Source organism: Mustela nigripes, chromosome 14 (assembly GCF_022355385.1).
Source record: "Mustela nigripes isolate SB6536 chromosome 14, MUSNIG.SB6536, whole genome shotgun sequence".
NCBI lineage: Eukaryota > Metazoa > Chordata > Mammalia > Carnivora > Mustelidae > Mustela > Mustela nigripes.
The window spans coordinates 87,188,552-87,204,427 of record NC_081570.1 but is presented as its reverse complement, the minus strand read 5'-3'; the positions used below and the strand labels follow the sequence as shown (position 1 = coordinate 87,204,427).

Genomic DNA, 15,876 nt, shown 5'->3' with positions numbered 1-15,876 from the left:
TTTCTCCTTATTATTTATGTTTCATAAGGAAAAAAGAACTCAGGTAATGACGTACACATGTATACATATTCATAATATCAGGATAAAAATAGATGCAACATGATGCAAATCCTTGGGGATTATAACTTCTAAGACATTTGATTCCTAATTGAGATATATTGAAAAATATGAAGACTTTTCAGTAAAAGATTGGTGAAATATTGTACACGGTATGTGTCTAATATCTCAGACAATTTATCTTCTTTTTTACAGTGGAAGCAATGGCCATATCATCAGTTCATATATTTTAATCCTTAGGAAATAACATTTCTAGAAAACTCAACAGAAGACATGACTCAAGGAGCATTAAAGGTATAATCATATGAGAGGGAGGATTCAAGGTGGTTGCAAACTCCTCTCCATGTTTTTATCTTATGGCAAACACTTTGCCCAGCTTCAAAGAAAAGAAGTCACTTGAGTATAATTAAACTATGTAAGGTGTATGAGAGTGTTAGTTTTTTATTTACCCTTTCTTGCTCCTGTGAGGCAGGTGTTCTGCCTCTTCTCTTGAGTTTGGGAAAACAGAAATATTTGGAAGCTTAGAAATATTCATTTTTCCCATCCCACTGTCCATCCATCACTGAATTCTTCCTCAGGCATAAACATAAGTCAGATAGACAAAGAAATTATATTTCTGGCTATGGCTGTGGCTGAGTGTGAAGAAGAGGGATTTCAGCTGCGTGTGGGGGTGGAGGAGGTCACTAATGGAATATCCCATTTATAATAAAAAAGAAAGCTTCTCATTTATATATGCATAGTAAAGTCCTAGACAGAAAAATACACATTAATACCTAACCAAACAAATTATTTCAATAGACTATTTATAAATAACAGTGCATATATGCATATATAATAGCTACAAATTGGATGCCTTGAACGGAAAACTCACATTGATAGTCTGCACTGCAAACTTTGTTTAAAGCACTAAATACGATATCAAGTCCTCTGTCAATGACAGCAGAAGGTTCCAGGCACTATTTGTTTCATAATCCTGGATTTAGCTGACTCTTTACTTCTTTGCAGTCAAGTTGCTACCAAATGCTGAACTGGAGCGTGAGAGTCAATCCTTGTTTGGTTAACAAATTCCCAGCAATATATACCCCCAAGCCCCCAGGAGTTGTAGTGATGTCATATCCGTTGCCCAGGTCTCCACACCTCTCTCGGCAGTTACTCCCTGTGTCTTTTGCTCGGGTCAAAACTTTTGAGGTGGGCTATCTAGATAGCAGCGGGAGAGAGGGTAAACTAGGGCTCGGGCTGGAGGAGCTTCAGCACCTCGGTCAGCGCCCACTGCAGCCCAACCCACCCCCTTGAGCTCGCGCGGACTCCCTGCTCTGAGAATGCCTGCGGAATGATCGCCCCCCAGGGCGGCTGCCGCTGCTGCCGCTACTGCTACCGCCGCTACTGCTCCCGCTGCTGCTGCTCTTGCTCGTGCTCCAGCCACCGCCTCTGTCTCTACTCTGCTCTGACTGGCAGGCAGAGAGTGCAACTGACGAGGGAAAGGTCTCTGCAGTGAGAGTAAAGTGGCTACAGAAAAGAGAGTAAAGAGAGGGCAAAAACCCAGATCAGAATGCAGGCGACGTCCAACCTACTCAATCTCCTGCTGCTGTCTTTGCTTGCTGGATTAGACCCTTCCAAGGTATGGGCAATATTTAACTCTTGTTTGAAATAAATGTGCAATATGTAACAAACCGACCAAAAATGCAAATAAATATGGGGGGGGGCGGTGGGCACGAAAGACAGCTCTCCCAGCTATCTTGAGGTGCCTGGCTTATCCCTACTGCTAAGATAACAAGGTGAACTACCGAAGGAATAGCTCCTCAAGGTAGAGTCCAGGCGAGGAGGGGTTGGGGGAGGGACCAAGAGCGAATATAATGTGTATGGGCAGAGGACTATGCGGCTCTCGGGGGAATTTAGCTTATTCCGTATCCAAGTGCTTAATGTTCTCTTGTGAAGTCGGACGGGTAATGCAAAGGAGTTAGCAGTTGAAACAATGCAGTTTGTAAACATGTATTAGGAGATGGTGCACTGTTTCTTTGTTGAAAGCAGAGAAGCGTTTTCCAGCTGCTCCTGGTCAATAATACTCCCATCGCAGACGTGCTGCGGTTTGTGTCCAAAACATTTAGGATGCTGCTGGTAACACACACGGCCGAGCAGCAGAGCTATACTCTGCCATGACTGAGAGGCGTTCGTGAAAGGAGCTTGTGTTTATTTGCTTGTTTCTTTTTATTAAGAAAATTAGGAAGCACTGGGGAAGTTCTGATTACCAGTGTTAAGAAACAGGAAGTGAGAACGCTGTCAAACTAGGGAGGGAAAGAGGAAGGATGAGTTGTCTCATAGCTCTTGAACTCCGAAAATTATCCAGTACTGGTAATTAAAGTGAACGCTAACCTCTTTTGATAAAAAGGTAGAAAAATATGGAGAAATATTTTCAGTTGTGTGAGAGAAACGTCTTGACAATAAAGTGAGATAATGGGAGAGCTTCAGCATTCTAAGAAAATCACAATGACCTGGAAAATAAGAGATAAAGGCATCTGGTAAAAAAAAAAAAAAAAAAAAAAGACAATTTTTGAAATAATTTTACTTATTTAGCTTGTCAAGAGCACTCAGACAAAACAGAAAAGAAAAATGATACCATGTTACAAAACCATATAAAGCTGCATTTGAAAATATTGTAAAGTTATTTTAAAAGCTTAACATTATCTGTGTGGTGTAGAGAAATGAAGTTTCTTTTCCTAATTGTATAGAACTAATATGTGACCAAGCATAATATAGTATTATGGTTGATTGAATATTTCTAGGCCGAATATAGTATACAGTGAAAACTTAGAATCATATCATATATATTTGTAGTTATTTCTTTGCATTTTTCATATTTAGAGAGACCTGATGAGAATAATTTTATTTTAAAGGTACAGTTGTGCTGATATTGTCACTGTGAAATCTCCACACAGTGTGTGAATTCCACTTTAATGATCTTAGTAGATTATTTTATACACTAAGGGGTAGCTTTACATCCACGTAAAAAGTGTTGACTTTGTTTTTATATTTTTAATTTTTTTTTTCTTTTTGTCTCTGGATTTATAGTGACACATCCTACGGCCACTCTCATTATACTCTATTGGTTACCACTTTTGAACATATTCATTATGTATCTTTTTTGGAATATTCTTGATAAAATAGTTTTTTAAAGCAAAGCCAATTACTGAGCTACTGTAGGAAAAAAATCACTTAAAGTGAGTTTTGTCATTCTTTAAAAAGAATTCAGAAATGTAGAGCTTTACCAGGAACTGCATGTGTGATGTGATGTGTCTGGTATGTATAGTGTCAGAAGACCTTTTTGAATTCTTGAACCCCACTCCTTCCCAAATTAGATATATATATAAACAAAAAAATAGCTACTAAATAAAAAAGCTGTTAAATTCTCCAATGACCCATTTTAGTTAATATGATCTTTTCTAGTATTAAGAAGTTTATGTCTGTGTATTCAACTATATATAACTTTTCTTTTGATGTAGTGGGGCTGTTTAGTACAAGTAAGCTGAGAAATCCAGGGAAGGAAAACACATACATGAACTTTTCAAATTGTCCTTTTCAGATTCTAGATACTGCAATACAGTGTATAAAGAAGAGATGATATTTTGTTCTACACCATATATGACATTATAGAAAATATTAGAAGGTTTAGAGCAAATGATTTTAATGTCTAAAAACTTTGGGGACTAGTAGACAAAATATTGCTTTTAAAAAGTTAATAAAAGCTACTGTTTTAGCAAGCTGTTATTGATCACCAAACTATAAGTATCCCTCCCAACCAAATCATAAATGGTACCAATGAATTCTCAAAATAATTTTCAATTAGATTATGAACTAGGAAAAAAAAAGATTATGAACTAGAAATTTTCACAAATTTTATTTGTTATTGCATGAACTACTTAAGGATTTAGGTAATAAAATTAACATTCATAATGTAAATTATGTGTGATGAAATTTAAATAAAAATCCAATGATACAGAAATGTATAAGACCACAGTTCTTGGACAATAAGTAATAATTAACTGATGACAGTTAAATATGCAGAAATTCTAAACAGTTGATTTTTTTAAATATACTAATATGCTAGAACTGATATATTTCAAAATCACATTTTTATATAAATGCATTCAAATATTCTTCTATATTGTTACACTTTCTTTGTAGTAAATATATACGTATAATCATACATAGAGACCCACAGATTGGCAAAATAGGAGAGCTCTTAAGAATAGGTTTTTTTTTTTTTTCAGGTATAGGATTGCCACATGGATCAAATATTGGAAATATAAACCCTAGTGATCATTGCATATTAATTAATCTAAAAACAATAAGGCTTTCTAATAACAGTGCCAATTCCATTTCCTGGAGACTAGATAATGTTTATGTTTATGATCATTTTTCCTATGATTGAAACTTCCAGATCTTATATGAAAATTTATAAAGTACTTAACTATCGCCATCTTATGGTAAGATAAGTTACTTGAAAGTCAATTTTATTTTTAAATTAAAAAAAAAAATCCCCAAACTTTTATATTTATAGAATGGACTTACTTTCAGCATGTTCTCACTTTCTTTTCTCTCATTTGATGTATCAGAAAATTGGCTAAATTAGTATTTTCTTTCAGCAAAGAAAGGCAATTCACCATTAATTATTTGTATTTTTTTATAGACAGGTTATCAATTTTCCTCTCAGAAAATTATGAGAACTATGCTTTCTTAATTAAAATCTTATTAACAAGTTTCTAGTTTCATTTAGAAAAACTTATAGGTATATTACTTTACCTATTTTAAGAGAAATTAATTTTATTTGTAATGGAGTGCCTGAATTACAGGCAATGTGCCAAACCATCAATCATTTAAAAGTAAATTTTTAAAAACCTGAAAGCTTGTAGGAATTCAATTATTGCTTACTTTTATGGAGAAAGGAATATTCCAGTGCTAGAAATTCCTGAGAATGGCTGCTAGATGGCATCTCTGTGCTTTTAAACTAAACACACTGAGTTCAGTAATGACCTTGATATTAGGAGAGTGAACCTCTTTTTCTTTTACAAGAAGATTTTTAGCAGACCATTATTCGAACATTATAACAAAATAGTAATTCCTGTGAATCAGAACCATGAATTTCTCTGCTCTGCAGTGCTGAAACAGGAAGAAAGGAAGAAATAAATGTGGCTGTGCAGGCTTTAAACAGAACATTTATACCAGAGTCAGATACTTGGGGAATAGTTAAAAAGCGGTGACATAGGCATAGACACACCTTGGGGTGACTGTTGAACTTTAAGGTAGTTGTACCTCTGGGATAAATAGATTGAAAAATGCCCTAGCACACTTAGAAGGAGAAAACATTCACTATCTCCTTACCTAGAAATATATTAAAGAACTTATCACCATGCTACTTGCTCATACCACAAACATAATAAAATGTAACAGTGATTCAGCAATTATGTCCAACACCAAACTGTTCTTTCTGTCCAAAACAGCGCAGCTAATTAGAAATCTTGCATTAAATAAGACAGTTGCTTTAAAGCCACATAAAGATGATGGAAAACAAGAGAATTTCCATCATTATATTTTTAATGCTTCATAATGTAATTCACCAGGTGTACATGCCTTTGCATTTTGGTATTGCTAAAAAAAATTATCAAGGACCTAAATTGGCTATGGTGGCTTTTGTACATAAACCTGAAGTTCTTGTTCTTTCAACTTTTACATGAAATTAATAAAAAGCAAAAGCAGCAAGGGAAACAAGCTGAGATAAATTTGTTGTAAAATTCACTTTAAAATCTTCTTCTGAATCTCCTATATGCCAGGCACACCGTCTATACAACAGGACCAACTCAAATTAGCACAGAAAATGTGGATCGATGGCATTTGACAAAACCTGTAATCACACACCCATAAACCCTGATATGGTAAAAAGTGAAAAGTTCAACCCAGCCCATCCATGTTTTGAAGGAACAAATTACTTTCTTACTCTGATTTTATCCCATTCTCCTTAAACCAATTGAATTCTTATTTTAGAGAAAGTAAATATTCCTTCTCACTCTCTTGGCAATTTGAAATGGTTAAATTTGTACTATTTTCATTTATTTTTCTTTTAAAATTCTATCCCATGTAATTTTGCAATTACTTTCTTTAAAAATGACTATTGGGATGATTGATAGGTTCCCTGTTGGGACGGAAAGTGGCACAAAAGTGAGAAGCAGAGTAGGATGCAGGGTCCTTTATTCTCCACCCCACTTTTGCCACTATACGTGTGTGTGTGTGTGTGTGTGTCTATGTGTATATATATGTATATATGCATGTGTGTATGTATGTATAGATGTGTGTGTGTGTGTGTGTGTATGAGGACAACACTGAGGAAGCTGTGATCTAACCTAAAAAATGTGAAGCCTACATGTTCTTAAAAGTTCTGTGTTAAATTCTATGAGGCCCCAAGCTACGCTTTGCATGTTTGTGGGTCCCCAGCTCTCCCAACCCCATTCCTATATTGAAACCTAATGCCCAAAGTGAGGGTACTAAGCCCTGAGGCTTTGGGGAAGTAATTAGGTCCTGAAGATGGAGCCTTCACAAATGAGATTTGTACCCTGATATGAGGCCGCAGAAGAAAAAGCTCATTCTTTCCATCATGCGAGGATACAAACAGAAGTCTACAACCTGGAAGAGGATCCCCACCTGACCATGCTGGCACCCAGAGCTTAAACTTCCAGCCTCCAGAATTGTGAGAAATAAATATCTGTTTATAAGCCACTCAGTGGAGAACTTCATTACAGCAGCCCACAGACTGTGATACTTTATTTAATCATATTTGATCATTCATGAAAAATTAGCAAGTCGTTTTGTAGGGTATAGCTTCTAAGATCATGAGATCTAAGATCATGTGACATCGGGGATCAGCCTGCCTAGATAATATCATGAAGTCTTCCTCTTCTGTGTTCGGCATTCAATAAAGCCTTAGGTTTTCTACTTCCTCATGAACCATTCTCTCCTTCCCTCTTATCTCCCCATACATGATTCATGTACCTGGGTTTATTCATTTATCCATCAAACGTTACTCACTCAACAAAGCGTGGAGTGGATCTGAAAACCAACATGTTTCTTGCTTCATCTCTAAGTCTTTTGTTTAATGAAAAATTCTCTAGTGAAAAGCAAAGCAAGAACTTATTTCTCACATGAAGGGAATTGCTAGTGTGATGAGACATCAGAGGTATTTGGGAGGACTAATTATAAAAGGTCCTGCTTATCTTTACTGACTCTTCCCAAGCAGGAACATCCTTAAGGATTTCGGACTTGCAATCATTACAAAACTTCAATTTTTGTACTAACAAAACACATAAAGAAAAAAATGAGACTGGATAAAGCTAAGACTTGGCATTTGATTTACTGAAGTGTTAAGTAGTCACATTTTACTTTAAATAAATTGGCATCAGTGAAATTAATAGAGGAGAAACAAAACCAGACAGCTGTCTTTGTAGGTTAGATGAGATGGCCGTGGGTCCTTGGATCATCTGTGCATGTAGGTAAATATGTATATGTGTATATATAGGAACAGATGATTTCATAGTGGCATTAATATATTAAAGTAACATCAAAAATTTTGTAAACATTTACTACCTAGATCCCACGTTTAAATCAAAAGATGATCTTGAAATTAGTCATCCATTTACTCAGTCTATGCCACCTACTAATTAAAAACTTTGAAGGAGATTTTCTATGAAACTAGTATTATCATGGTAATTCTCCAATATAATTTTTAAATTGTATACCAAATTAAGTCAACATAAAAAGGCAAACTGGACATGAAATCATGGCTTTAAGGCCTAACATGATTTTAAAGAGTAACTGTGCAACATTTCAGTAAGACAGTTATCTCTCTAAAGCTCACTTTTCTTAGCTATGGACTAGATGGAATAGCAATAGTTCATACCATTATTAATTATATATTTATAATTGTATATATGTCACTTATACAATAAATCATTTATATGTAAATCCATAAGTTTTTATATAAATATTTCGTAACATCAATCTATAACCAGATCTAAAGTCTGTTTTGTACCACATGTTAAGATTGTAGTAGAAAAGGACCTTTCATTACTCTTTTTTCTTTGTTATTCCTTCTTCTCAGCTTTCAGAAAAGTGAATGTCATGTTTCTATGTGATCAGCAGAATTTCTCAGAATCAGCCCATAGTTTTGGTCAAAGCTCCAATTTCAAAATATCACCTTGAAAATTGACATCATACTTATAGCCCAAAAGGCCCTGCTTACAAATTTGTTAGAAAAAAAAACAAGACATGCAAAGTGGTTCCATAATATCAAAGCCAAACTACATCCAGAAAAGAGCTTTTAAACTAATCATGGAGAGTGTATCACAGAGAGGATGGATATATTTAAACAAAGATCTATCAACAGATAAAATTGCTTTTTTGACCAGCATGACAAGTGTAGGCTTCTTGGGTCTTTGCAAAGTATGCCAATGATAAAGCAGTTTATTGTTTTTAAGATTTTATTTATTTATTTATTTATTTATTTATCTATTTATTGGACAGAAAGAGAAAGCACAAGCAGGCAGAGTGGCAGGCAGAGGGAGAGGGAGAAGCCGATTCCTTACTGAGTAAGGAGCCCAATGAGGGGCTCAATCCCAGGACCCTGGCATCATGACCTGAGCCCAAGGCAGATGCTTAACCACTTGAGTCACACAGTCACCCCTATCAAGAAGTTAAATCCTCTCTATGATTTAAAAATATTAAAGAAAGAAATTTAGAAAGGGATTTTCTCAAGTTACTCTGTCTAGATATGTTCAGGGCAGAAGGTCATTGTCTTGGTCCATTCAGGCTGCAATAACAAAGTACCACAGACTGAGTTAACAACAGAAATTTATTGCTCACAATTCTGAAGGTTAGGAAGTCCAGGATCAAGGCACCAGCATGATCAAGTTTTGGAAATGGTCCTTCTCCTGGTTCATAGCTGGTTCCCTCTCATTGTACTCTCACATGTAATAGGGGCTACGGAGCTCTGTGGAGTCTTTCTAGAAGGGCACTAATCTCATTCAGTGAAGGCTCCCATTGATGACCTAATCACTTCCCAAAACCCCCACCTCCTAAAACCATTACATTGGGATATCAACAATTTAGGCAGGTAGGAAGGACATAAATATCAAGAACATAGCAGTCATAAAAAAAAAAAAAGAACATAGCAGTCATAAAGAAATGACAACTTTATGAACATAATTTCTCTGCTCTTATCTCCCAGATTGCTTTCGTAGTCCCTCTGTTAATACTGGGTTTCTTGCTCTTTTTAACAGAGACTTTTACAAAGTGCTTGAAAAGACCTAACCCTTAATTAGCCACTTAATAATACTTCTTCTAGTGTTATTCATCCAAAAGCAAGTCCACCTGAGTAACTCATGAATTCATTCTTTCCTTTCTCAGTTCAACTGATGTAAATAATATAACGGGTAAAAATAGATAACTATATAAATTTTAGGATAGACCCTAATCAAGAAAAATTAATATTTAAGAAATGTATTATTTCAGAAATACTTGCACACCATCATTTAGTGAAATTTAACTTATTTCTGTTACTTGCTATAAGAGGTGGCAAAGTCTTTTAGGAAGGGGGGGTCCAAAAATATAGGAACTGTATAAGAACACCTCTATCAAGAGTGCCATTAATTTGAATGTTACTAATAAAAATATTCTTGGAATTAAAAAGATTTAATTTAAAAACAAGTGTTCTAAAGTATATATTATAAGGCTATACCTTCCGTCATTCTTATAACAAGCCTTCAGGAGAATAAAAATAAGTTCAGAAAGAGGATCACAGATGCTGTTGTGTTTCTCCTTTCGCCTCTCTTTGGAAAGCTCTTTCCCTCATCTCCATATGTCAAAATTTTACCTATATTTTAAGATGCAACTCAAATGTCACTTCTTCCATACATCCTTCCCTAACACTCCTCAAACCCCAGAGGAAGAGGTAATCCTGATAAACTAAGAACTCCTAAAAGAAAAGAATCATGTTTTATTCATCTTTGCATTTATAGCCACTACACTGTCTCTGAAATAGAATAGGTGTTCAGTGAACACAGACTGAGTTGGATTTCTTTTCCCCCCAAATTTGCTCTCCTCTATTGCACTCTATTCCTAATCACTTTTAGTACACTTTCTACTCCCCACCCCAGTTGGTTATTTAGTGTATTATGTCTCCCTGAATAAATTGTAAGGTAACTGAGGGCAGACCCTGTCTTAGTCATTATCTTATCTTTTCCCATTTAGTGACTAGCGTAGTATCTATTCAGGTAAAATACTTAACAAGTATTTGTTGAATGAAGAAATTTATAGACGAAGAAAAAAATAAGTCAAGGAACACTAAAAGAACTCAAAATCCTGGGTTAAATATAATAGGTGTTTAGGGTCCACGCTCCCACTAGAAAAGATATTAGGGGCAGCAAAGTAAATTTTAAGAATCTTTTCAAGGGCTTAGACCTCTTGTATCTGGTTATTTATCTTAAAGGATGCTGCAAGATTATGTCTTTTTAAATTTTTAACTAATTTCCTGTCCTACCTTACCATCTTTAGTGCTATTTTTGACTTTTCATAGCTCTCTGGGGTACAACCACCTTAATACTCTTAAGAATTACCTGCTGTGTTTCCTGATATTTGGTAGTAATGTTAGCATGTCCTCTTATTTCTTGGTGTGTGTATAAGCATGCATTTTATTTGCATAGGTTTATAAGTCTGAAGAGAGCAATGTGTACCCACGTCTTGACTACTTTATTTTATGTAATGTCTTAGCCTTATCTGATAAATTAGTATATTATTGACATTTCTCCATCTCTTTGTAGGGACTCCATTATTTTTTTTAAGAATATAAGATATTCTCTTAAAATTATTCTCTTACTACATGTTCTTATAATAGTACCATATAAAGAAAAGTAATATTGCCTCTATATTTGTACTACATTACTAAATGAGCACAACACCATGATACAGAACAATATTAAATGATTAAGAGAAAATATAGGTAGAGTAAAATTAAAACATCTGAGGGGTGCCTGGGTGTCTTAGTTGTTAAGCGTCTGTCTTCAGCTCAGGTCATGGTCCCAGGGTCCTGGGATTGAGCCCCATGTTAGGCTCCCAGATCAGAGGGGAGCCTGATTCTCCCCCTCCTGGCTGCCTGTATGCTCTCTCTCTTGCTATCTCTCTCTCTCAAGTAAATAAATAAAATCTTTAAAAATAGAAAAAAAATCATCTGAATTTTAACTTCTAAATATCATCAGAAAATTCAATATTTTCATGATTAACTTTGTAGGCTCAAATGCTTTGGAAAGAAATGTCAGTAATAAATTGTCCTAACAGCACAAACAAACAGCTACCTAGATAACCCCAAAGGGAGTGCATAAATTGAATAGATGATCTTTTTTATTTTTCCAACTAAGTTGAAGGTGATTAAGAAGCATTATCCCATGACGATTTAAATAGCATTACTAGAGGGACCAATTTCAGATGGCAGGATTTCTTCAAATAGAGAATCAGTATTGGAAATGTTGATTCACTGCACCAAAATGTCATGGGTGAAATATTAACTTAACAAAAACAATAACAGTTCTGGGAATGATCTATGTCTATGGATGCTTAAGGAATTGTTTATCTGGAATTAGTACCCATGGTAAGTATTTTTACACCTACATACATTTTGTGGCATGATAACTATATCTTAGTGCATATCACTATAGTACTAAATAAACAGAAATATTATCTGGCTCAAGACCCACTGAAGACTTTTGATTATACTTACCATTTATTATTTATATTGTGCTACAGATATATTCTACTCTTTACAGAAAGCTGAAGGCTAGACAAAGTCAGAGAATAAAATAACTCCGGTTTGATTGCATATACCTTAAAGCCCTCTAAGGATAAGCAGGAGGAAATGTAGAGAGACTTATGAAGCTCATGCCAAAAAAGTAGCTATTGTAATATAACTCAAAACTGGGCATAAGATATGTGAGAGGAAGGAGTCAAGTAGATGGGATCAATCAATGATTTACACATGGTGCCCTTATTTGTTCCAAAGCATCAAGACTTTCCTGTCAGTTAAAGCAATGAAAAACTCCAACTCTAAATATTTAGAATGGAATAAGACTGTAAGAAATGATGAAACTATAAATGAGCTTATATGTGGCAAAGAGGTGGATACACTCATATAGCTAAAAGAAAAGAAGGGTTGGGAGGGGAGGAGTATTTGTTTACACACTAGCGTAGACTGAGGCTTTTACAGATGGTATGTGCATCTGCCAACATGCGTTTGAGTTATTTCAAGTGGTTTACTGCACCCCCACACAGAATGATCGCATTCATTAATATGAGAACTGGTTACCATTTTCTTACTGTTGGCATTCACTTTTAGAATAAAGTCTCTAATTGAGTTCAGTTCATCTTTATATATCTAAGTAAAAAGAAATGGGAGGAAAAAGCAATGAAAACATCCTTATTTCCTTTTTCTTTCTTGCAGCTTACCTTTGCAAAGAGAGAGGCAATAGAAAGGTGATTGTATTTTGTCCATTTGTAATCATTTCTTTTGGAAAAGATACCCCTCAGGGGACTCAACATAATTAATACTAATTTAACATATAAAATGAAAATAAAGAAGAGAAGAACCAAATCAAAGCAAGGTACATAATAATCAGGAAATTGAAAAGTTCACAGTGTTATAGACAGTGTACTAAATTAGGAATTTAAAAAGCTGGGGCCTAATACCAGTTTTGCAACGGTCTAGTTATATAGCTTTGGACAACTCATTAAATTTTTTTGGTTACCATTTCCTCATGTACTAAATGAAGATGCTGAGCAAAATGCTCTTTTTTTATGGGTAGACCCTCCTAAAATGGGACACAGCCATATCTCATAAATGTAGCTCATCATTCTTTCATCCTTCCTTCTGCTCATACACTCAAATTTTTAAAATTAAGAGTAAAACCTAGGTCTCTTTTACTTTACTTCTGAAAATCAAAGTTAATATCATCTGTCATCAAGAAAATCATGGTTATTTAGTCATATACATAGTGACACCAAAATAAGTGTAAAATATATAAGCTCATTTCACATCTCAACATTAATCTTTATTTTGTATCCTTCTTTGTTATTAGCTTTTGAAGATTCAGTGAAAAACAAATGAGTGAAGGACATTGTGTTTCTTTATCTGACAGTAGTTAAGAGACTCTAAGGGTTACAAGAAATAGAGAGACCACCTATTTTATTTTTGCATAAAGGAATAACCTCCATGACATAACTGAAGAATCGTTAGCAAGCTTCTATCCATATGTTTTTATTATTGGGGAGTGGGACAGTATTCAGGGACAATAGTCAAGAGACTGGATTATTTTTAATAAAAAAATAATTACAAAGTTTCTTTTTAAATTAAGTTATGACTTCCAGTGATATTTTCTGCTACTGAATTATGATTCATTATTTGGCTAAAAACAGTACAAAAATGCATATGGACAGTGGTAGACAGAATAATGTCCTCCCCAATGATGTTCACATCCTAATCCCCAGAAACTGTGAATATGTTTGTTACCTTACTTGGCCAAATGTGACTAAATTAAAAATTCTGAGATGGGAACATTCTTAAATTTTCTGATGGACCCAATGTAATAAAAAGGACCTTATAAGAGGATGGCTGGATGCTTAGAATCAGAAAAAGGAGAGAGGATTACAGAACAGAGACTGGAGGGAGTCACTTTAAAGATGGAAGAAGGGGCCAAAAGCCAAGGAATGTGGGCTGCCTCTAGAAACTGGACAGCCAAGAAAATGGATGCCTCTCTACAGACTCCAGCAAGGAATACAGCCTTGTTAACACTTCAGTTTTAACCTCAGAGAACTTCATATCTCTGTTCTCTAGAACTGTAGGACACCAAACTTGTGTTGTTTTAAACCACTAAGTTTAGGGTAATGCCTTATAGCAGCGATAGGAAACTAATACATGATTCTAGATGACAGTAATTACTACATAAGCATGAAACATAAGTCAGCCAAATAACGCTACAGTCTGTGCTTGTGAATATTAACATTAGAGAAACAATAGATGTAAAATTATAGGGAGTTATAAAAAATAAAGTTAGATAATATAGAAATGAAAAATTATTTAAAAAGAAGACTAATTAGATTATTCATAACCTTAATTTAATTACATGATAGATAACCATTTTCCCTAGCTGACATTTATAAGATACAAGTGAGTCTTTCAGTTGTTGTTAGGTAAAATCTGCCTATAGAATCTCACTCTCAATCTAAGAATTAAGTGGTTGTCATTTCATTTCTTTGCCAACCCAGGATCTTAAAAGCATTTGATGCCACATTCTTTGGATTTGTCATCTATAGTGAAATCACAAATAAATTGTCTACTTATGATTTAGTAAAATGATGAAGGCAGCTCCTTGTTTTCATCAGTCAAATTTGATTTAACAAAGGCACTTGTATGTCTTTAGATGAAAGCAATTTTGTTTAGAGAACCAATGCATGTTACACAATAAAGGCATGGTCAAACATGATGATTGTTTAATGATATTCCACAACGTATAAGCAAGTGTGCAGTTGAAGAAGAAAATTGTGTTGTTGAATTTGCTTATTTAATTTTAAATAATTGGGATTTGGTTTTAGCTTTAGAAAAAAATACAAAGTGAAGAAAATAATTAGTCTAGAAATTAATTACTCTCAATTATCTTAATTAATACATGTTATATTTATATTACATTCATATTAGGATAAATTTTCAACAAACACTCATGCCTGGCAATATTGTAGGAATTGGAGATAAAATAATTTTTAAAAGGTATATAGTTACTACTCTCAAAAAGCCCTTAATGTTTTCTACCAGAGAACTCAATCAGGTATATTAATAATTATAGTACTACCTATGTCCTATAACAGATACTTGCATCTGACACAAGTCAGGGATAGAGGAACATCTACAGCAGGCTAGGCATAAGAAAAAATTTCCTGGGGGGAGTGATGCTTAAAGGAAGATCAGCAAGACAATGAAGGAAGAAAGGGGCTTTCATTAAAAAGCAACTCATATGAAGTCACAGAGATATAAAAAAGCATGTGAAATACTTTAGAACTTTCAACAGGACTTGAGTTCTTCTACTACTAATTTTATGAGAAGTAGGTGAAGTTAATGAAAAAGAGAGCTATTGGTAGCATTAAAATGGTAGAAAATGATTACCTAAAGTGTCCGAGATTTGACCTATACCGGATTTAAACATATTTCTAGCCTTTAATTACCTTAACCCAAAACAAAGAAATAAAACACAATGTAGTTGTATTACTGTAGTTAGAGTTATACAAAGAAACAAAATCAACAGGATGTGTAGGGGTGTGTGTATGTGTGTGTGTGTGTGTGTGCACATGCGTGTGAGTGCACTCATGTGCCTATATATATATATGAATATATATCATACATAATATATAAAAATATTGATGATGAGGAATTGGCTCACACAATGGATATTTCCCCAGACCAGCAGTCAGCCAAGGAAAGACCCAGAAAAGCCCATGGTGTCAATCCAATCCAAAAGCCTATATGCTCAAGACCTAGAAAGAGCCAATGTTTCCTTTGGAGTTCAAAGATAGGGGGAAAAAATCAATGTCCCAACTCAAAGGCAGTTAGGCAGAAATTTTCTTTTACTAAGTCCTTTATTTCTATTCAGGATGCCAACTGTTTGGGTGAGGCCCACCTACATTAAGGAGAGGAATCTGCTTTACTTAGTATACCGGTTTTCAACTGTCATCCAGAAACACTGT

At 34.7% G+C, this 15,876-nt stretch overlaps 1 protein-coding gene across 1 annotated transcript in view; it reads left to right on the top strand.

Annotated features, from left to right (window-relative positions):
• Nucleotides 1-1,180: 1,180 nt before the first annotated feature.
• Nucleotides 1,181-15,876, top strand: part of OLFM3 (olfactomedin 3) — a 202,957-nt gene continuing 188,261 nt past the window's right edge. Inside the window, exon 1 of the mRNA XM_059375564.1 lies at nt 1,181-1,675. Coding sequence (XP_059231547.1) covers nt 1,607-1,675 — 69 coding nt within the window. The 5' untranslated portion in view covers nt 1,181-1,606. The remainder of the gene's footprint in view (nt 1,676-15,876) is intronic.